The 23,772-nt window shown below is 35.7% G+C and overlaps 1 protein-coding gene across 5 annotated transcripts in view; it reads right to left on the reverse strand.

Moving 5' to 3' along the window:
- KCNH7 (potassium voltage-gated channel subfamily H member 7) overlaps window positions 1–23,772 on the reverse strand; it is a 208,537-nt gene that overhangs the window by 52,672 nt on the left and 132,093 nt on the right. Inside the window, exons 4-8 of one of the 5 annotated variants that reach the window (XM_038141937.1) lie at window positions 22,155–22,187; window positions 14,966–15,394; window positions 11,879–11,899; window positions 11,340–11,363; window positions 8,048–8,262 (exon numbers count right to left, since the gene is read on the reverse strand). In XM_038141937.1, coding sequence (XP_037997865.1) covers window positions 8,048–8,262; window positions 11,340–11,363; window positions 11,879–11,899; window positions 14,966–15,394; window positions 22,155–22,187 — 722 coding nt within the window. The remainder of the gene's footprint in view (window positions 1–8,047; window positions 8,263–11,339; window positions 11,364–11,878; window positions 11,900–14,965; window positions 15,395–22,154; window positions 22,188–23,772) is intronic. The other 4 variants (XM_038141938.1, XM_038141939.1, XM_038141940.1 and 1 more) reach the window with 4 other exon arrangements.

A 23,772-nucleotide genomic window follows, 5' to 3' on the forward strand; every position in this document is an offset into this window, starting at 1 on the left:
GATGCAACATATCCAAAGTGTTGCAATGGACAGTGTGAAACTGGCCCCCTTAGGGGAGGCACCTTGGACATTCCCACCTGGCCCAAACATACATCAATCCACTGCATTCTGTACTTTTTGGTGCAGTGGTGGGGGGCACGGGGAGGAGGGACTCTCACTGCCAAGAAGACCAGACGGAGGGGGACAACAAGACATAGCTGACATAGCTAGGACCCCAGGAAGGGCGGTATGTTTCCACCTAACCCCTTTCACTCTCTCCCTGTCCCCCCACTCCCCATGCACAACTCTCTCTCTTTCTGTTTTCTCTCTTCTCTCTCTCTCTCTCCCCCTTTGCCTCTTTTACTATTAAATGAAATATACAATTTTTTTTTGGTGCCAGCATTTAACCCCATCTGGTTTTAATAAAGTTTTTTGGGTATATTTCAAACCTCTCTGGGTCTGATCTGTGTTATTCACAGACACCATTTCCCTCACTCTTCTGTGTTTAAACTGGTTCATAACAGATGGCCTGAACTAGCCACTTTTAATAAATACTTCCTGGAGATTTTCATTGTGCTATGCTTATTGATTTTATGTTCAGTAACACCAACACCATCCATAAATAAATATAATTTAAGGAGTGTTCCTCCTTTTTACCACCTTCCTTTTTTTTTTTTTTTTTTTTTTTTAAACCCATAATTCTGAACTATTCTGGGTTTGCCCTTCTCTATTGATCCTGTTACCAGTTACAAGCTGAAAGCATTATCCAAGTTCTAACACATGACAGGGAATAGATGAGAAAAATGACCTTCTCATTTGGCTTATTAATTTTGAGGACATTCAGAATTCATCAAAAAACACATTATGCTGACTGGGGTTAATGGTCTTTGCTTTTTCTTACTATTTCTACTACTTTGAAAAAAATGCTAAACCTTATCAGACCTGAACTAGAAAATATTTTTCTCAGTTGCCACTACATCAAAAACAACTAATCCACATGCTTTTTTCCTCCCCCTGCCCGAGAGAAAAGAATAATAACCCCATTGCTATTTCCTGTTAATATGCTTAAAGACCTCATTTATAATTAGTGTTGGAACATAACTGCTTTATAATAATCATCATACTACCTGCAAATCGCAGGAACTTTATTTTTAAAATTTAGTTTATTCATCCATTTCTTTCATTAGTGATGTGTGGGAGAGAGAGTACAAATTTCCTTGAAAAAAATAATAATTAGATTACCCACAAAATTTTCAGTTTGTGTACTAGCTAGTATTACATTAAAAGAGGAAAAGAATTTAAATGGTTAACTGACCACATTTGCCCCTTTTTCCTGAGGAAAATTACTCTTAAGAGGTGCGACTATATAATTTCAGGTAAATGCTAAAAATTGCCTGCCCAGGTTATGGTATTTTGTGACTAGATCCAACATTGGTCCTACAGTATGTACATGTGAGTTGCCTGGCACTAGAGCAGAGTTCAGAATCCAGACTATTTGAGGGTAAGGGCACTTAGAGAGGGAGGGAGTCCTGAGTCTGAGTCCATGGTGCCCAGGGTTATTTTTGTGGCCTTTTTAACAGATGGTCATTTATGTAAGATAAGTAATGGTCAAATTACTCTGGAACTACAACCCAGGACTACGTCTTTCTAAGAGGTTGTCCTGAATGTTAGCTACACCAGTGGTGTTCTTGAAAAATAGCAGTTTTTTGTGACCCATGAGATCCACAGCATTCTGCCCTCTTCCCTTCCTATTTCCCCATGTCAGCTGCTATTGCTGTCTATCTCTGGAAAATTATATACTTATGCTCTCCTAAAGATAGAAACTGTCCTGAGTTAACATGGTAACCACTGGACCCTGATCTAACTTTGCAGTTGTGCTGTTTTGCATAGGAGGCTGGGTTAGATGGCCTCTAGAGGTCTCTTCCACACTACATTTTTGTACAGTTCTAAGGTTATGTGAAAGAGGGACTATGACTTCTTTCACAGCTGTTTTAAGGCAACTCTAACTGCATATGTGAAAGCTATTATTCCAGACTGTGCATGCCAAATACATCAGAGGATCTCACAGCTCTTTGAATCTTACTGGGTCTTGACTTGCACTTCATGGTGAGACTGTTTTGGTGAGCGTCAAAACTGTTGGCTTCAGCAGAATAACCTACCAAGTTTAGAAACATAAAAGGTCAATCCACCATGAAATAGGAGTTTGGGTGTTTATAGCAATAGACCAGAGAAATGAGGCTTGCCTAAATGCTGCCAGCACCTTGATTTCTATAAGCTTTGCTTGCTTTGTAGAGTATTAGTTCTTGCACCGAACTCCTCATTATCAGAACAAATTACAATGCCATCTGAAAGTCTATTTTCTCCCACTTAGCATTAGAAGAGGAATGTTGCTTTGGCAAATGAGCTAATATTAACAAAGGTCATACGCTTTATTCCATGTTAGCGTCACGGCAGTAAAAAACAAAGAGATCACTGAAAACTGTAATTCATAGAAGATAGTGGATACTTTTTCCCAACTCAGCAAAATCAGGTAATCCCCTTTTCAGAAGAGCAGATCTTGAGGGAAGGACATGGACTAATTAAGGATGCATCCAGGTTACATGCTGCAAAGCAGCTGGGCTTTCCGACTGCTCCATTTCTACCATATGTTGTGAAATCTTCTCAAAACACTGCAGCAGTTCAGCCGCCTGAACCTATTCAACTGTCACAAAAAGAAGAGGCTCTACTGTAAGGAAGGAATACTTTATCTTTCACAATTGTTGTGAATCTTATTTTTATTACTTGGTGCAACAGCAAATAATTATAATGAAGATACTATGTTTTCTTCTGAAACTGATCAAAAAAGTGGGCTTTATTTTGTGCTTCCACACACTTGGAATAGCTGTTTGCTCTGGTGAAAAAGATGCTACTATGCAGTTGTGGTGACACCTTGGCACAGGTTTAAATGGCCACAGTGGAACTGAGGTATTTTTACTGGTTTTAATCATGGCTTCTTTGCTTTTCTTGGTTTCACAGAGTGTGTCACATCTTCTAAATTACAATGAAATTAGACACATTTATACTATTTCTATAATTACATCTATAGTAATTACAATGTCTAATTATGTACTGACAATAATAGATGAAATTTTATTGCATGAGGGTGCTAACTATTATAGTAAAGAAAGAGAATGACTTCTGTATAAAATGTGTCAATTCACAAATAACAGGAAAAAGAAGCTTCTCATTTCAGAGTAAATTTAAACTTTCCATACATTAACTAGGAAATGCTGGCCCTTTTTACCCCCTAATTTCACTATTATATGTATCTCTTGCTGTGTAATTGGAAGGCATCAAAATTTTTCCCCTTTATTCAGAATTCTCTGTGTTATGCAGAATGCAAAATGAACAGCCTTGAAATGTTGTGTGTATGTGAGTAATTGCAGGATGTAAACAGCACAGTGTGTCAGCTGAAGCAGACTGCTGAAAATTTATAGATCAATGACTTGGTTTATTTTTAGGTCTTATATTGCCCCCCTCTGTCCTAGATGCTGGTAGTCTTGTTTTAGCCTGAAAACCTGAAGGTCAGTTTGAAGTCATGATCATATAATAGTTCTTTTTATATCAACAGCTTTATTGGCCTTGGGAGGATATTGTCACTTATTTCTTAATCTTTTGGGGAACAAAATAGAGTCTGGCCAGATTACAAAAACATGCAGTGAAACTACAAGGTCTATCACCTCATACATGGTCCCCAGCCTCCCCCCCCCCCCCCCCCCCCTTCTCACCAGCAGCTCTATTTTCGGAAGATTTGTGGGTGTTCAGCATGTCTGCAAATCAGATCACAATATTCTGTGTTGCCTGTCAAGGTATATATTTATCATTTCATCAGCCATATGACCAGTTTGGGTATATATATGTTTTCTAGAGGTGGGTGGATAATGAAACTCTTCTGAAAACTATTATTACAAGAAGTTAAAAGATTACAGAGTTTTACTTTCCTGTAAGTCATTTATTGAGAAAAATAATGAACAAGAGATATATATATTGGGCCTTTCAACCACATTCTGTATTCCTTCAGACTGATGAATTTCAAGGAGATAAATGATCTCAGAACACTAGTGATTAAAAGCAACAAAACAGTTTTTCTTAAACAACACAATAAAAAGACCAGTCATTTACATTTTTTTTTTTTTTACCGGGACAGTTATTTGTAGGAAGTATTAAGTTATGGGCATTCAGGAATTTTCTGTTTTCTTTAAAAATAAAGCACAGATACTGACTATTCTAGTCTTCACGAGTCTGTTTATAACAGAGTTCACAGCTTTGTAGCTGTACATCAGTGGAAACTGGAAGTCTATGAAGCTTTAAAATAAATCAGTATTTAAGCAAAAGATAAAATTATTTCCTGTTGTGTCTTTGCACATTGAAATTTAAAGGCCAGAAGTCCCCTTTATGAATTCATAAAAAATGTTAAGGGACAGATGTCAGACTTTTGCCCTACTGCTTTCTTCAATAAAATTCTACTTTTGTGCCTCTAGGAAGACTTGTCTCTTTCTAGCCATCAGTGTCAGGACCCCAACTGAACCTGTCAGTACAAAAGAGTGCAGAAATTACAGTCCTCCTCAACAGACTGTAAAAAAAGGAATATTGGAAAAAAGTAAGTCAAGATTCTTCTAGAAGAGAGTAACATTAACACCTCTGGAAATTATGAGGAAAAGCTTTTTAAAAAAAAAATTAAAGTAGAATGGAAATGTAAATATAATTTAGTCACAAATATCTGCAATGGAATATGACAATGTATCTTAAGGCAATTTTCATCTCTACAAAATGTCCTGAACCCTCCTGTTAAGTAGAAAAACATTATTGGAAGGTTTCTTGCAGTAGAATGTATAACCTAGATTTTTCTCTCAAAGTATAAACTACTGTCCCACAGCATCTCCTCTTTCTTCTAAAATGATTTTCTAGACTTTATTCTACTTTCTATTTCTAATTTATTCCACTAAAATACGTCTACTAAAGTATCTTACTCTTCTTTAAACATTTTCTCAAAGTGCATCACTTCCTCTAAACACCGTGGCCAACGACTCTTTTATTTACTTTATTCATTATTCTTCCTCTTCCCTCTGAAGGTGGCTATGTGCCATCCTTTCCTTTTTTACTCTCTTCAAGACCCAAATTACATCTCTAGCTTGTGGATATTAAAGAAGTTATACAGATGTTGTCTTTGGAAAGAACTTGTTGCCTCCTGTGATGCTGATACTTGATATATTATTGATACATGAGAGAGAATCCAGGCTTCATGATCCAACAGGAAAGCTCACTGATATATTTTGCTTTGCACCATGAGGAGACACAGTAGTGGAATTGTGAGATTTTAACACCAGGATCAAATTTTTCAGCAAAACTGAGGAAAGAGAGAAAGACAGAAAAAAAGGACTACAAAGGGAGAGATGGATGGATGTGTATTTGAATGGTACAATATGTGGCCTTTCGTGTCATCAAGTCCTGCAATGCCAGAAAATACAGCATGTTATGTACCCCTTCACTACGTTCTCAGGGTCTTTCTAGCAACACTTAGAATTCCTGCCTTAACTTCTTTCATTAGAAGATGGTTTCAGAATGTCACAACTCTGATTAAGGGTGACCTTAAAACTTACCATGGCTGTTTTATTTGCTCTTTTACTGATATTGCCCCATAGATTAAATAGGTCATATTGCCCTCCATGGCTGTTTTATACTCATTTGCTCTTTTACTGATATTGCCCCATAGATTAAATAGGTCATATTGCCCTCTGTGTATTTCTGATGCTGTTTGACAGATTTCCTTATCAGAGACTGTGCCAGCATGAGCATATTTTAACTACCTCATTTAATATTTCCACCATATTATATTCTCAACACTGTGCTCAAATCTTCCAAGCCCACTTCTGCACTGTTCTGCAGATATGTTCCTAATGGATCTATGGCCTAAGAAAAGATTTACAAATAAATTTACAAGACATGAAGCAGAAGCTTCGAAGAGCTGACTCTTACAAATATATTAAAATCACTGGGAAGAGAAACATGAATGGGCCTAAAACTAGCCACTTAAATCTTCTAAATGTCTATTTTTAATCTAATTAATTAATCACTAATTAACTAGATCCCTGACCATTGTAATACTATAGACCTACCTTTATTTATATCTCCTAGGAGTTTCTACCTGTACCTAATTCTAGCATTTAGCATGCAGTAGGAACTAAAAATATTGATAAGTGAATGTAATACCAGAAAAAGCAGCAGCTGCAGGGAACTATTTCCAATTATAATGAATGATATGGCATCAAAGTTTGCTATGCAAATTGTACTCTGCACAGTGGTTGAGATTGTTCTAGAAAAGGACATAAACCAATGTCAAATTCAATTGGAAGGCTTTTGTGAAGTGTAAAGATTTTATAGAGCATTTCAAATTTAATTTTGAATTTAGTAGGTATCAATTTTCATGGAAAGATTAACTGATCCATGCCATTTCCATTGGACTTTTCATAAAATCTAAATTATTTGAATAAACATAGATTTAAAAAAAAAAACTTCTGCCCTCCCTTCTGCCCTCAACAACATAACTAGTACACAGAAGCTCAGCACCCTGGAACTAATTAGCCATTCAGAATTCAAAATAAACAGAAACCCAAAAACCATAAAAATCACAAAAACAAAGGAAAAAACCCCAAAACCCTACCTTGACGCATGCTTATATAACTTATAAAAATTAGTCTTTTTTATGTAACTTGACTTTTTGCCATATTATCTATGAAAAGATTTCTATATATAACTACTATGAATAATTTAAAACATATCAAAATGGATCCAGAAGAGATTATATCTTTCAAAACTGACCACAGAAGAAAGGACAATGGTTGCAGATTCAAGCTAGCTATTAAAGACAAAATATATGAAAGATAAAAATCCAATTACTTCTTAGGCACTAACTGATCTCAAAATAGAAATGATAGAACTTTTATCTCTATTTCTTTAGGAGGGTGTACAATACATCCCTTTTTATATCTGTCGAAAGGAAGTAGGAACATGGACCCTGTCTGGCAAAGCACCAATGTAGAGAAGCTGCAGTCTGGTCAGCACTTGGGGACATGATTTAGTCATGGACTTGTCCATGCTGGGTTAATGGTTGGACTTGCTGGTCTTAAATTCTATCATTCTATGATTCTAAGCCCAAATATACTCTTGGCAAGATCTTCCTTATGGAATATCTATCTGCATTCTACTAAAAAGAACTTCTTACCTCTTTCAGTCTGTCTGGGCATTTAAGGGCCAACCCTCTGCTTACTAATCCTATAAAATTTATTTGGGATACTGTCATCTCTTGGTATTTTTTTCAGTATGTTCCACATTCCTAGCCTGTTCCAGTCACTCTCCATATAAGACTGTAACACAAATGTAATAATATTGAAATTAGCTGTAAATTTCCTTTGACTTCAGAGGGCACTGCATCTGTCTTAGAGTGAAGAAACAGATATTTTAAATTAGTTTTAGTTTTGTTTCAATTATACACCTTGTTCACAAGATATATCATATATCCAGTCCGAAGGTATCTGCTTTTCATTTTGACAGCCTTATGGATGCACAGGTGTGGAAAAAGATACCCATAAAAAAGAGTATTATGAAAAGCTAAAGAACTTGAACAGAAATTATGAGATATAATTATGATACAGTGGCACAAACACCTACCATTTGTTATCATATTGTGCCTTACACTAATGAGCAATTCATAATGCTGAGACAAAATTATGAAGAACGAAACAAACATTTATGAGTGACAGGAATCACTGAAATTAATGGTCTTATTTGGGACACATGGTGCATACTAGATATATTTTCCACTACAAAATAGGGAGCAGAAATGTTTTGTTTGTTACCAGTATCATCTAAGTTGTAGACTACCTCATAAGAAACTGAATTGAAGATAAATTACATAATGTTTTAAAGCCTTCAGATTATCCTGGATATAGCCAAGCCACTCATTAAAAGAGTAAGAATCTATTGAATACACTGATAAGAAAATAAACTAAAATAATGTGTATTACCTTACCTGTGTAACCTTCTCTGTTACATTGTGCGTTCGGTCTTTCACCTTAGGTGCAATAATTGCTTTCTCTGAAGAAGGAGGAGATGAAGATTTTTTTTCACTTTTGATATCTGAAAAGTTCAGTGTGAGTTGAGGAATTTTGTTGATTGTACTGTATTTGTTGAGATTTGAATCCGATGTGGATCCCAACAGACTTGACTTGATATGATTAAAAGGCCCTGAAAAATCAGAACACACATTTAGTATCTGGGAAATTAAGGGAAATAAATTGTCATTAATGTTTAGGTGGGATATGTTAAAAGGATGATTAAAAACTATTTTTCTGTTTACTACTTGTTAATAATAAAAAATTATTTACATTTTAAAAATAACTATTTTGATAATAAGATTGAAATCTAATATTGGCTATAAATATGACATTTCCTTTACATATAACCCTCAATATTTTTTATAAAGTCGATGGATTCCAAATTGCATAATGCATCTATCCTTACTTGTTTTCATGTTACTGGGAATGCTGGTGTGCTCTCATTATAGTTCTGGCTGAATACAAAGACTATATGCTCATTTGTTTATAAGAACAGAAATAGGACACATGATTATGTAAGAGTGCCTGGAATTAGCAAAGGCTCTATTATCACATCCCTACCTTCCTCATGCTCACATGATAGTTCAAAGAAACTGGAAAATTGAGTACACTCTCAAAATATGTTTCGTCAATTGTTGTTGCTAACAGAATACTGGGAACTATAAGATACTATCTATACCTATAGAACCTATATAACTATAGGCAGAATATCAACAGAGTATATATAACCATCTTATACTATTTTAGTGTATCATTAAAATATATAGAATTTACATACTTCATGAGGTACATATTCTTTATAATTATTCTTTTCATTACAGATAGAGTTGTTTGAACAAAAAGCAATATAAATTATCAGAATACTTGTTTTGTACTGTCATCAAAAGGTTTCTTGGGAAAACAAAAGTATTCATTGCAAGGAAAAGTTGCTTTTGAGAACAATATTGGAAAAAGTACTATAAAGATGTTTAGACAGTGAGAACTAAATCCACTTAGGGATTTAAGAAAAAATCCAGTTCTTGCAGTCAGTAGTAATGTACATAAAGTGTGAGATTGAAGGGTATTTCTTAGATCCACATGAGAACCTTATTTAAGGTTGCCTTAATTCTATTAAGGGCAACAATGTGATGCTTTTCTCTTTTTCTTCTTTTTGAGGTTTTCTTTTGTCTTCCTGAGAGGAAAACAAAAATGTGTATGTCAATTCAGGAACAGCCAATGGAATAGGATTAGGCCTAGGGTAAATTGCAAAGTCAACAGTGGAAAGTTGATTTTATTTGCAAGGTGAGAATGAATGAAATTCAAAGGAACCAGCTGCTTGGGGATGGCTGTGGGGAAATGCTTTATGCTGTGTTGAATTTTTTTTGGGGCGAAATTCTTTAAGTGAGGGCTGATTTTCCATCATACCTGGCTTCAAATGCTTGTTGAAGAAGCAGACATTTCATTTTCTTTTGAAGCTTATAAGGATCTATACATGTTTTCTATCTCCTAGACTCATGATAATTGCATGTTCATCTGGGCCACAGATAGAAAATCTCTATTACTCCATTTCAAATTTTGCCTCTGTGCAGAAAGGAATCTAAGATGACAAGGGGGGGCATGATGATCTAGATGAAAAGTTTGGGTACAAAAAAGAATTTGTGCCTGAGTTCTCTAACCATTAAACTGCAAAACAGTCCTTCTTTATCTCCTAGTATATATTTTTTTTTGGAACAGCTTCATTGGAAAAGGGAAGAAAGCACTAACTTTCACCTGCAAGGAATGGTAAAAAAGCCTGCTACTGAGGGCACCACCAAGGGATTATGATACTATATTTAAATGCCTGTTTGCCCAGGTGGGACCTGAATCTATCTTTCACATCATCTATATGAGTCTACTAAAAATTAGTGCTCAAAATATATCAGGGCTCACAATCTCCTCACAAAGCAGTGAAGTGACTAATTTGGCTGGTGTGTGCTAATGGACATGTGGCCAGACCGCAGTTTTCCAGCCCTGCTTCCCTGTTAGTTTGAGCAATAGTTTCTGAGTATTGAATGAGTTTAAACGTAAGCAGGATTTCAAGTTGAAACCTTTAATCAATTTGTCAGATTAACAAGATTTTTCATACCTTAGGAATTCAAAGGTAAGAGGGAACTAAGATAGCTTAGGCAAATCTGTGATTAGATAGTAGGCAGGATTTTATTTTATTAGTAACTTTGTAGATACTTAAATTGCATTGAACTTTTGGTTTCTGGGATTTACATCTTTTATCGCTTCCATTCCAAAGGGGATTACTCTCTCTTTTGCTACCTAATACTCATGCCCGTAGAGCATGATATTAGGCTTGTGCTCATTGCACAAGAGAAGAGAACCTTGCTTCTTTTCCCCTACCTTCTTTTGCTTTAGAAAGTGGTGAAAAGTATAATGCACCCATTGTCAATGGTAATTGATTGAAAGACAGTATTAGCTTAAGTACAGCCCAGGCTGGCAGAAATTGAGCTGGTACTTGACAGCTAGTGGACCATTGCTATACTGTCACAGCAGGACACAGGAAAAGGGGGCCATAACAAATCAAAATCACAATTGATACTAATTGGCACTCTGACTGACAGCTTCAACAGAGAGGCAGAGAACTGAACAAGCAGAGAGAATGACTTGCTCCTGCCTAGCCTAAAAAGGAGAATCAGGTTGTTTGAGCTCCCCATTTTGATGGTAGGATTTCATTGTCCTTGCTTACACAGTGCATTGAGAAATTATTTCACTCTCCTGAAGTGCCAATTTATCATCTTTCACCAGTAGTAAATACATTTATACAAATTATTGTACAGCACAGAAACTGCATTTTTTTCCCCCAAGATTTTGCCAACATACACATGAAGCAAATGCAATGATTTTGTAGTCCACAAATTGTTTTACAGAACCTATGTCATGCACTGCATGCAGTTTGGAGATATTTTACCAGGTACACACACTTTTTGCATCATGCATGAAGTTACACACCAGTTTTCCCACAGATACAAAAATGGCAATTAAACTGAACACTTTAGTAAGTGATCTTCAGAAATGGAGGAAGTAATTTACAGCTTATGTTCAAATTGCTTCTAAAACATGTAGCTCAATGCTGGTGAAAAGAAACACTTTTGTAATTGCACTAAATATTATTTAAACATGAAATTGGCAATGAAGTTCATGCATGCACATTTTGATACTACAGGAAGCTTGAAACCATACCCCCTGCCATCCAGGAACGTGAAACTAGTTTTAAAGAGACAAAAGAGGAATAAGTGAAGATACTTCCACAAGGGTCCTGATTATCAGTTATTTATTTTTGAGAGAGTTAACTGAAAACTAAGTACCTTGTAACAATGGATCATTTGCTAATGTCCTCATACAATCACACATCCTTTTACAGGTAAAACTCCTGGTAGCTTCAACAGAAGTTTTGACTGCTTAAGGACAACAGCACTGAGTTAAGTAACTATGATACGTTCTACTTCCCTCCCTTCCTTTTTTTAAATTACCAGATAATTAAATCAAAGGCTGTTTAACTATGCCTTCACTTTTTCCAGTGATTTGTAGTTAGTGCTTTGAGACAAGAGTTACATGAATAACTATGTGTTTAACAAATATAATTTACGTAATAGACCTAGCCCTAGAGAGGTCAACATGAGAATGTTGCATTTGAACATTTCATACAGCAGGCAAAGTAACATGCCAAAAAGTGTGGCTGATTGAAACACTGGAAGATACAGTCTAGATGTATACTTTACCTTTGACATTGCGACCATTGTCTGGTTTTCAGCATAACAAAAGTGGAGAAAAAGACAAAAAAAGACAACTAAAATCTACATCAGAAAAAGCAGAAAATACGGCTTCAAAGTGTGCATGGTTTGAATTGAAATATTGTTGCACCTCCTTGACTGTATTACGAAGATTTTAAGCGAAGGTAAAGCCGCTCTGACGACTGAGGCAATGTGTAGAAGTGTCTGGAGTAGATCATCAGGCAGTAGGACTGGCTTTATCTAACTTGCCTTAATAAAAACATGATAAAATTCTTTCTCTACAAGTCTGGCAGTGGAAAAACTATTTCTTGGCAAAAGTGCCAAGAAGAAATAATTAGTCCCACATAATTGAGAGAAACAGAAGTGCAAGGTGGCTGCATGGCATGTGGGGCTGCACAGGAGGCCTGGCACAGACCCCCAGGCCCCCCATGCCTGCCTAGACTCACCTGAGGAAATGCTTTGAACATGGCAGCAACCTAAGCAATGCCCTTCTGAGCAAGTGCTGAAGAAAGATATATCTTAAACCTTTCTTCAGCTCTTAGGTGCCTTTCCGCAAGGAAACATCTGCAAAGCTTTCTGTCCTCACAGGTTCACCTGGCCCTGAATCCTCTCGTGAGATCAAACCTTTTCAGGGAGAATACTGTAACTGCTGCTGTTACCACTGTTTTAAAGAAGCCACACAGGTGCAGAGGTAGATGCCACACTGGTTCATGTGACAATAATGTGATCCACAAGCCACCGTGCCCTTGTGCTGTGCCCTGTGGCTCTGAGGGTGTGAGGCGGGTCTGGCAGGGAATGGGGCCTTTCCCCTGGTGCAGATACCTGCTGTGCCCAGGTTGCCAGCTCTCAGATGTGCTTTGGGCTCTCACAGACATTCACCTTCTTTGGCTGGGCTGACAGGCCACCTCTGAGGCTGAGGCTGTGCCACAGCAGCCTGTGGAGAGTGGTCAGCCCTGCTCTGGACAGAGGCCATGGCCTGCAGTGGGGCATCGGACCTGGCGCTGGGCCTTGCCAGACCTGCTGCCTCTGGCTTCTCCTCAGCTTCCTGAGCACCAGGGAGCAGCGCACATCAAGCTGGGCCTGGGCTGTGGAAGGGAGTTTAGTTCCTCCTAGCCCAGTGCCTCCCTGGGACAGACAGCTGTAGCAGTATTGGAGATAGGCTGAGTTGGGCTCAAAAGCCTGCTGCTGTTTCAGAAGGCTGCAGTGATCTTGCCGAGTCCACTTTCTGAAGACAATAACATTTCTGAACTTGTACCTGCCTGTAGAGTCTGGATTGCTGGTGTTTCAGATGAGGCTGGCTTGGCTGCATTTTGGATGGTGAGTGTAGGACACAGTTCCTGCCCTGTTGCTTTTGCTGTCATATAGGCAAATTTATAATGCAATTTGATCCAGTACACTCAAATGAATTTAAAATGCTAAGCTGTCATTTTTACTGTAATATCTTTTGGCATATAATGGGCACAGTGAAGATAATTTTAAAGCGATAGGCAACAAGGCTACATAAATTAATTTAACACATGAAATAATTTCTATTCCCAAATGCATTATCTTAAAATTTGACTGCAGGTAAATTACTGTAGTTAGTATTAAGCTAAGTAATGCTATTCTCTTATTTCAGAATTCTGCTTTGTTATTCAATTAATATTTTGAACTGGAAAGGGTAGGAAAAATTGAATCCTGACTTGCATTTTCAGATGTAGTAGTTTTTGAATGATTGGGAAAAACTCAATATAAAAATGGAATGGGAAAATATGTTAACTGTATATTTCCTTTGGTAAAAGTTGGGCCCTTTGGGACTGTTGTTTACTTTAACTTGTTGTAAAGTACTTGTTGTACTTAGGGTCAGAAACTGCAAGCCTGGAGCAGATGATTTAAGCTGAATATTGGTTGCCTGACTTGCATGGAAAATTTTATAGCAATAATAGGGTTTTATGTCTCACCATTGAGTTAGACAATTAGGACTTGCTGGATAAATTTAAACATCTTTTCAGCATAAGGTGTCCAATTCTAACATGATTGTAAGCAGGTGGCATCAAGGACGGTTACTAATTCTAATGCCTTTCTGAGAGCCATCCTCTCTTCCGCTGAGTTTCTCTAGAATGACTATGTATGACATAAGTTAGGGCCTGGTTCTCTACTATTTTTTAGTTTATGCAAAGTGAAAACAGAGTGAGAGTGTTTTGTTTATTTTCACTGTAAATGATCACATCGCAGGAGAGGCCTTAGGAGTTCAATTGGATTATTGACTCCTCATAGCAGAAATTATTTTCCTTAGTACTTAACATTTGAAAGAAGTTTTTCCAAAAAATGGAGGTAGGAATTTTTGCTCCTGTATTTGGCAAGTATTAAAATTATGTGGTAATTTATGCATTAGCTTTCTACTGCTGTAATCGAAGACACTTAATATTCTAACTGATTTTAACACATTTTCATAGATATATAACTGGATGAAGAATGACCATTTGGGAACTGCTACAATGAAAAATGAATATACTAGCACAAGGAGAAAATCACAATTAAATGAAGTTTACACTAAGCATTTCACCATTTCACTAAGTATTTCACTATTGGTTACACAAAGCATGTCAATGGAGTTGCTGAGGATATTTTCTCTTCAGCATGAGAGATAAAGCATATCTCAGTGTTGGATCAGTGAATGTAAAATCTGCACATTACAGATTTAAGAGAAATAAACTGATCAGTCTCTGAAGTAGGATTTCATATAATTAAAGACACTCTAATATATATAAGTATAGGAGAGAACAGTTCATGCAATCATAATTTGATCACCCAATTTTTTTCCCCCAAACCCCAATATTAGCTTTAGGAATGCTGGCCCCAATATTTGCTATATCCCTATAAAGGAGATCAACACCATGATTCCATTAGTCTCCTTGAAAATGAAAACCAATATTTAGTGTACATAAGCCAGGCATATTTGGACCCTTAATATTTTCAATGCAGCATTGAGTCATTATATTAACTTTGTTTACAAAGAGATGATAATTACTATAAAATATTGAAAATATTCCTTTTTTAGTACATCAGGGAATAGTGATTGACTTTCTACCATACCTTCACTTGCGTGACGGTCCCTAAAAATGTTCTTGGGATGGACATTAAAGCCTTCTATGTCATGTACCGAAGAGGCTCTCCGTATACTACAAATACTTTCCTTTGATCTGGAATGGGTTAGTGGATTGCTTGTCTGTATCATGTCTGGGTAAAGTCTGTCCCATTGCTGCTTAGGTGATGAGTGGTCAAGAGGTCCAGATATATTAACCAAAGGTGAACATTTACTGTGTTGAATCAGTGCTTTTGTATCATCCACTTCTGAAGGACTACAGCTTTCTTTCGTAGGTGATTTAAAGTGCTTCATTGCCACCGAGTCATCGCTGTGCTTAGATGAATCGATTATGACTGCATCGGGGTCTTCCTGGGGTAAGGACTGCTTTCTGTATGTCAGAAGTCTCAATCCAGGTAGCCGGAACCCAAAAAGTCTGCCTACATGTAAGTACACAGAAACAGAAGAAAACGTTACACATTACTGTCTGGTCATTAAAATCAGCTTTTTTCACTTACAGTGAATGATAGTAGCTATTCCTAATAAATTAAAATGCTTAGTAATGGAATGTGTAAATATACAAATATAACTCCAAGTTTGTTATAGTTGAGGAGTTAAAAGATTTCATAATTCAGTCAGACCTAAGTTTTTCAGCTTAGAATGGGAATAGCAGCATTAATTCTACAGCCTATTTTAAAAGCTATGAGGTTTAGATTATCCTTTCTAAATTAAAAATCTATGTATCTGTAAAAGACTGCCAGAATATGTCTAACACTTTGCTTGGTAGTTGTTATCCTGAAATAGATATTCGTGGATTCTAATACTAGTGGAACTCCATGTGCTTATAAATGTACTGCTGATATGTGCATTTATTGGCTACAGATTAAACAGGCAGATACCAGGACTAAATTCTTAGGATAGAGAAATAAGCTGTATATCAGTTTTGCTAAAATCCTCTCCAATACTTACTCCTGATGATTAAATGAAACAATTTTAACAAGTTTTAAATGAAAAGTAAAGGAGCAAAGCAAAGAAAAATGGGTGTCACTGCTATCAAGCCTCAGCTGCACCTATACAATGCCATTATTGTTTACATTTGCATGGGATGGGCTGAGTTAGGCTTGGTGTGTTGAATGGCAGGGGAAACTATCCTGAGTGTGTGGAAAACTAACACTTTGTGTAATGGTAAGAAATATCAGTAACTGAAAGGAAGAGTATAAAGTCATGCATAGAAAGAAACTATAGAGGAAGAATTGCAAAATTTACAGAATACCCTTCTAAATAACAAATATTTTAGTTTTTGTGCAATACAACTCACAGATGGAGGCATAGGGACTTCAGATGTACAAAAAATATATTAAACAGTTTAGAAAAAGCAATGCTAAAGAAAGTTTAACAAAATAAAATAATTAAAAAATTTGAAATGATCAGGTGTGATTGTATAAACAGTTTCACTTATTAAATAACTTTTTGTATCTCATCACTTTGCTACATAAATGTTCTCAACAGTGAATTAACAGTGAAATGATTTCTTGGAGGATATTTAAAAGTATATTCTTATTCTCTCTTTCTGGGATAAGAAGTTCTGTTGGGGATAAATTTTTTTTTCAGTCAGTTTAAATTGCCAGCATTTGTAGCTACCTAACATTTATTGTTATTTACCACTGTAATCTATCATTTGATACTGACATGTTTTGAAATAGTCGTTCTTTTATGCCTATGGCAGACAGTAACTGGAGAACAACAGATGACCCAGCTAATCATTTAATGTTTTAAAATGGATGTCCTATATATTTAGTATTAGAATATGGAATTGTATTTTGAATTCTAAATGAATGAAGGTGAGAGTACTCTGCTCAGGAAAACCTGTCTAAGAGCTAAAGTTGCTGCACTAGATGACACCAAAGGTCCATCTAGAACACTGTTGGACCTTGATACTTTCCAGTGGTGGATACATGAAGAAGGAAATTAGGAGTCACTACATCTATTTCTCTAGATAAATTTACTCAGTTTATAGCTATCCAAATTTCAGAAACTTCTATGAATTTGTCTCAGTGTTCTTTTAAAAATAGTTATAGTTTGATCTGCAAAGCATTCTATTCAATAGAACTCCATAATTTTAGCATATGTTTGTGAAAAATACTTCCCCTCACTTGCTATGCACATGTTGCCTTTGGGAGGGTTCTAGCTCCTATAAAAATAGCTAATAATTACTCCCTTTTTATAGTCTCAATATAGTCTTAATATGTTTCCAGTTTTTCGTACATCTGCTGAATTGCTCTCTGTATACCTCTTCTGTACACTGAAGAATGCTTGTGTAACTGTATAGTGTACCTCTGAACATCCTTCTCACTCTTCTCAGTTACTTTTTATTTCTAATGTAATCCTTTTTGACAATGGCCTGAGCCTACTCTCAGACTTAGGGATCAATGCAGTGATATAATGGCTTTTTGTTTTGATCTTAGTTCACTTCCTTACAATTACCAATATTTAATTGAATTTTTGAATTATTTTTCTAACTGTGCTAATTTAAGATATTTTTGCAGCCGATGAGAAATTTTCTTGTTGTTTGGTAATAGATAACACTATCTAATATTGTGTCTGCAAAAAAATTGCTTTTGCTGTTTTATCACTTGGCCACTCAGCATCCTTGCATAAGTCTTTGAATCTCATGTAATAGTCTGAATAATTTGTTTACATTCTCACCTCATTGTTAGAACCCTTTTTATCCACATAATTGAAAATGTACTATAAAATGAAAAACCTGTGAGACTATTGGTAACATCCAAGTGTTTAGAAATCTGGTGATTTATTTCCACCTTTTTCCCCTACTTTAAAATATAAATCCATGTAACGATATTAATTTTTTGTCCTTGACAATTTTGGAAAAAGTTTGTTAAATTCCAAATATGTAGCATTGAATTTATCACTCCAAGCATACACACACAAGAGTAAAATAGACAGAAATCTCTGTTACATAAACCAGAGTCATGCATCTTTAAAACAGCAGTTAAAAGTGCCAATTTTCAGTCTACACAGTGATATTCACCAGAGTGAATCTTGGGAGTGTGTAGATTTCTTCTAACTTACTAAGTAAGCTTGAACACTGCAACTGCTCACAGTTAAAATTAGGGAAGAACATTAAAAAAAATTATTATTTTTAATCCACATTGAATTGAGCTGTAAAGGCACTTATACATTTTGAAAGCTTATTGCATCCAAAGTGAAAAAAATACTGTAATTCTCTTTTTTATCAATTACGCTGAATTCTTAAAAAAAAAAACCATTCATAAGGATTTCTGGCATTAGACTCTATTCAAGGCTTTTTGTTGGCACTCTATTTTAGTCATATTCATGGTGCTGCAGATGGTCTTTTCTGCCTCACCACGTTAATATGACCATGTTATACTGCATTACTGATTTAGCTGTCTAGCTGCAGTTCAGCTGGAAAGAATACTCAGTGAGAATTTTGCTTCTTGTTAAGAGTTTTGGGCATAAAATAGAAAACTTAGATGAGCAGCTTTTTGCTTTTCTTCTATACACTGTAATAAATAGTCTCAAACCCTATTTCCTGCTTTTTAATTTGAATATTCCTAAGAGAAGGAGTACTGCTATTCTTCAGTGAACAGGTAATGAGCTACATGGTGTGTTGAACATTCATCTCTCTCCTGTAGCTAAAGTTATCAGGGGGCCCGTTCAGAATTTGTGTAGTTTACTGATCTGAGCTGAGCAAGGAAGTCTAATAACACAATTTGTCACGAAGCAAAATTCATTCAGGCCTGCTGTCCCAGTATAGAATAAAAGTGCCAGTGGAAGCTTTCCTGGCATCCTGTGTATGAGGTGAGATCTCTTGTTTGGTAATGGACAACCCCTGCTTTGTGTAAGTATGTCAGAGCAGATGAATCTTGGCTTACAATTCTCAAACAGTTTTCAGATGCCACTGGCTATTTACCATGAATTCAGAGATAATATTACAATAAAATCCTCATGTTTAATAAAGAATAGATTTCCAAATTCTTCTTAATGCTGAGTCAGAGATTTGTATGATTGTGTCTTCCTAAGAGCAATTGAGGAAAGCAGTTGAGTCTGAGTCACAATTCCAGGCATACATTCCACCTCCTCCTTTCAAACCTCACTTTACTGAATAAGTTATTTGCAAATGAGTTAATCTGTTGGTTGCATTTATTGTCTGCACCATCTCAGCTGGTAAAGTTTCTAAATAGTAGAACTCAGTCCAAAAATATCACTGTAGATGATATAGGATTCTTCTAAAATGTTTGCAGATAGAATTGTCTCCAAATTCTCAAACTCAAATTGACTTTTCTTGTGTTTGGGAAGCCTTTTTAATTCTGTCTCATATTTTGGGAGCTCAAAGGAGAAGATTTAGAATTCATGGACAGAAAATGTTTAGATTAACAGTTTTGGGGGGAAAATGCAGGGAAAAATCCTATCTTGGTAAGAAAAAATAATATTTTTGTTTTTTAATATTTTTTGCAATAAGGAGTGCTAACATTAATAGAAAATTGCTATTCTTAGACACTGAATACAACCATATGGAATTTTGTGTCAGGGAAAAAAAAGGAAGAATGAAAATTAGTTCACAAAAGACCTTATCAAGAGCTACAATCATGACTGCAAATTTTCTGCCCCATCAATACAAAATGGGCTATTCCAGCAAAAATATCTGAACAAGGATTTCTTTTGTAACCCAATACACTTGCATGGCTAGTGATTCTTGTGTCTTTTCTGTGCAAACATTTCATGAAAAGAAAGGGAAATTATATTTGGCCTGATTGTTGCCTTGATACAGTGAAGGTATTCCCCAAATTTCTATTGATGAAAATGTATATTTACATACAAGACACACTGGCTAAGTCAGAGAAATGCCTGCAAGTGAGAGAATTTTATCTTCTCTGCAATTTCTTCAGTGCTCTCTGGTCTCTGGGTAGATGCTGTGTTATCTCCCCAAGGTTTTTTTAGCCCATGTCAATGAGATTCCTGCAATACTATCCCAAGCACTGCAGAAGGGTAATCCTAAGAAATGGCAGCTGAAAAGTTGTGATGGCTCCTCAAAGAATTGCTCAGCCAGCTTTTGTAGCACCACTGCTAGTATTGTTATTTTCATGCTGATGCAAAGCAGTTATCCAAACCCCAGAATGTGAAAGCAAAAGGAAAAATATTGGCTGGTCTCAGGCTCCCTAGCTGGCAGCTATATTTAATCTATTTGTCTCAAACTTCTCTAGATTTAGACTTCCTAAAATCAAATCAAAGGAGCTCAAATGTACAAAGAGTTTGCCGAAGGATATCTATGTGAGGTGTAGAAACTGTCAAAACTGTTTCCTGGTGTGATGTACCACTTCTCCTAGGCTGAGAGCTGAACCAAAGTGAGCTGCTCATGTTTCTGTACAGACTGTTGTCTGTAGTAGGGTGTTGAAGAAAATCAGGTCTTGGATAGTTTTACAATGGTGAATGACTGGCTATAATATGAAACATATGTTACTTTTTCAATATATAAGATTAAAGAATAGAGCATACATATCCACAATGACCAATCTATTATAAACAGATTTCCTTGACAAGGGCAGGTGAGATAGGTCAATTATGACAGACTGTCCTCCAGAGCATCCTCCAGAGCATGGGCTAATTCCATATTACTTTTATTCTGAAACCTTCCCCAAAGAATAAGCAAAATTACTTTCACAACAGTAGTGCAAGTCAGACCTTTGCTGAAATATTTTCTCATATTTGAATGTGAGAGAATTCCAGGATTTAGATTATCAGAAATATGTCATGGATAGTTATTGAATTGCTGCTCAAAGGCTTGGAAATACTATCTAGCAACTCATGTGATGATGCCTTATTTTCTGTTTGGGCACAGCAGGCCTTGGGACAAAGAATTACAGAAAGAGACAATTATGGGGTTTTTTCAGTTCTTTTTCCAAAAACTTATTGAAGCATACTTGAGTGGATAATTTTCTTGCTCTGCTCATTAAATAATTCATTTTCAGGAAGAAAAAAGCAAGGCATATGCAATTATTAACAGTAGAAGCTGGAACTCAGAATTCTCAGACACTGAATACCCTTCTTTTTTAATCCTCTTGTGTGGTCTCCTTTAATTTTGGCACTTCTTTTGGTTTTATGTAAAATATAAGGTTGCGTGTGTCTTCTACCAGTATAAAAAACCAGCAATCTTCTTTATGTTCTCTTGTAAGTGAGAAAGATTTTACTTTGATATCTGCACATAGGAATCTGTCAGAATATGAAAGGAAGGGAATGAAGTCTCTGACTGCTTGTGGGGCTCTGTGGTGTGTGGTTGATGAGTGAATTTAGTCAGAACAATGTAAACAGGGTGTCCCTCAAAAGTCATAATCTTGATATCCTTGGATGTTAATATGAATTGGTACATTTACATATTTTTTTTCCACTTGTTGATAGAAATGTCATTTTACTATATTTTATTCATTACACTTACAGGATTTGAAGTGCTTTTGTAAAAAAGCTGCATGAAAAGAATTTTTTGTCCTCTCAGAAAGAGATTTTACTTCTTGCATTTTTTATTTCTTAAATATGTTTAGAAGTATGAAAGAAACAAAGATGTAAATAACTGCAATGAAATAAAACAGCAAGCATCACAGAAAATATTATATCCAAATTATTTGTTACCTAGCACAGTATTTAGCTGTCTTGGTATGACTATGGTGGTTTTTTTGGCAGCTGGGAAAAAGAATTTATTCTATCTATTAAACCAAGCTCTCAAGAAGTTCTCAGCTCTTCATCACATCGGCTGCCGGTCTTCATAGAATAAAAAATATTGCTTTTCTCTGAGACAGGAAGCCTGAAGATGTTTTCTATGTTTTAACACTGAATTCATAAACCACTAACCATTTCTGCACTGTGTTTTGTCTCATATATTGATTGAAGTTTTTTTATGCTCTGCATACTGCAACTTTCAGTAATAATAAGATGAGAAGTATCATTAAATTTGGATTTTATATGTCATATAATTATACTAAATTTAATAGTTTACCTGTTATATCTATATTTTTGCAGAAATAAATATTCAGGCAGTGAGAGCAAGAGCCATATTATGACTTGCACTCTTCTAGAAATATATAAAACGTAATGAGATCTTGAAATAATACAGCCAGAACAAAGCAATAAAAGGACTTTTGTAGATAGAATTTTAGAAGATAGATTTACCTGAAGAAGAGCCACTTGAAAGGTTGTTACCATCTGAAATACAATTAAGCTAAATTTACAAAAAGCTTTTGCTTGAAACAGATTCAAAAAATAAACAGACTATTAAGAAAAGAAGGCAGAATATCAAATTTCCACACATTTTAGAAGCAAATTCAGGTAGCTTAAGTTCAAATACAATATATGTAATATGCAGAAGAATTGTTCTGAAAGTCCATTGGCTTTTTATTTGGAAAATTTAAGAAGTATTCAATTAAGAAATATTTAATAATTACTAGATCAATATATGTTTCCAGTTACCAAGTTTTAAAGTTGGCTAAGGTTCCAGACGGAAAACTAAAGTAGGTGTACACAGACTAACATGCTATTTCTCATGAAATGGAACTTCTAATTAATGATAAATTTTTTACTAGATGATGACAATTTTATTTGGGTGAAACATACTGAAAGTTGAAGAATTCATAATTTTCATCAGAAGAATAGACTTTGTTCACTGACACTTTTTCAGAATATGAGCTAAGTTTCATATTCCTGATAGGCCTCACTTATTTCATCTCTTCAAGTCAAGAGCTCTACAGATTATGTGTCCTTGCCAGTTGCTCTCAGGTTTTTGAAATGCCCAACTTGCCTGGATGCTTAAAACAATCAAGCAATAATGATAGGATTCTATGCTTGAGAAGTAAGACATGGTGGAGGTAAACTTCCTAATTTTTATCTATAGATCTGTTTTGTTTGCTTATCTTAAAGCAAGCCTTTTCTTGTCGAAGACTATAAATAAAAAAAACATATTTATTGTAAATACTCATCTAAAAGCTTCTCAAATCCATTGGAAATCTTTCCTGTTTTCTAGTAGAGTTATTTTTGTCTAAGTTTGAGATACCCTGATAGTTCTGATTTTTTTGCTCTTCAAGGTCAAAATCTATAATTCAATTTGGCAAGCGCACAAATCTGTTAAGTTCTCTGTTCTAATTCTTGTTATGAATAATAGACATGTGTCTCTTTCTTCCATCAGAGAATGAAGTAAAACTCACCACCTTTATACTTTCCTGAGGGTACATATTATAATGTGGGATGACTTCAGAAAATCATTATCCTAGCCTTCAAGTTACCTAACAGAACCACCCCCCCCCATTTTAAATGTCTTGAAAGGAAAAGATAGATAGGAGACCTGTAAAAATTAATAAAAATTTATCATTGGAAGACCTGTGTGGTATGCATAAGCTGCCTCCACTGAAAGCTACTGAAAGCTGTGTCACTCCCTCTTTTTCATTTTCAATGTCTTTAAGCAGAGATTGCTTTTTTTTACTGATTGTTTGTACAAGACATAGCAAAGTAGCTCTGTGATCATAGCTGGGTGAGGCTGTAATTTAAACATCTAATTACAGTTCATGGAATCCAGGGAGGCTTCCTTTCTGAGCTGAGCCCCAACAGCAGCCATCATGAGGAAGCAGAAGTAGAGCTACCCCACTCATATTTCTCTGTAGAAGAAGACTAAGAAAAATTATTTATCTCAGTGGCTGTTCTATTAATTTAGGCAGTTAGGCATTTATGGAGCACTGAAGTGGTAACAGTAGAGGTTCTTCTGTCTTTTACTGGTGTTTGGTGTTTGGCCATATTCCTT

This window comes from Motacilla alba, chromosome 7 (genome assembly GCF_015832195.1).
Source record: "Motacilla alba alba isolate MOTALB_02 chromosome 7, Motacilla_alba_V1.0_pri, whole genome shotgun sequence".
Taxonomy (NCBI): domain Eukaryota; kingdom Metazoa; phylum Chordata; class Aves; order Passeriformes; family Motacillidae; genus Motacilla; species Motacilla alba.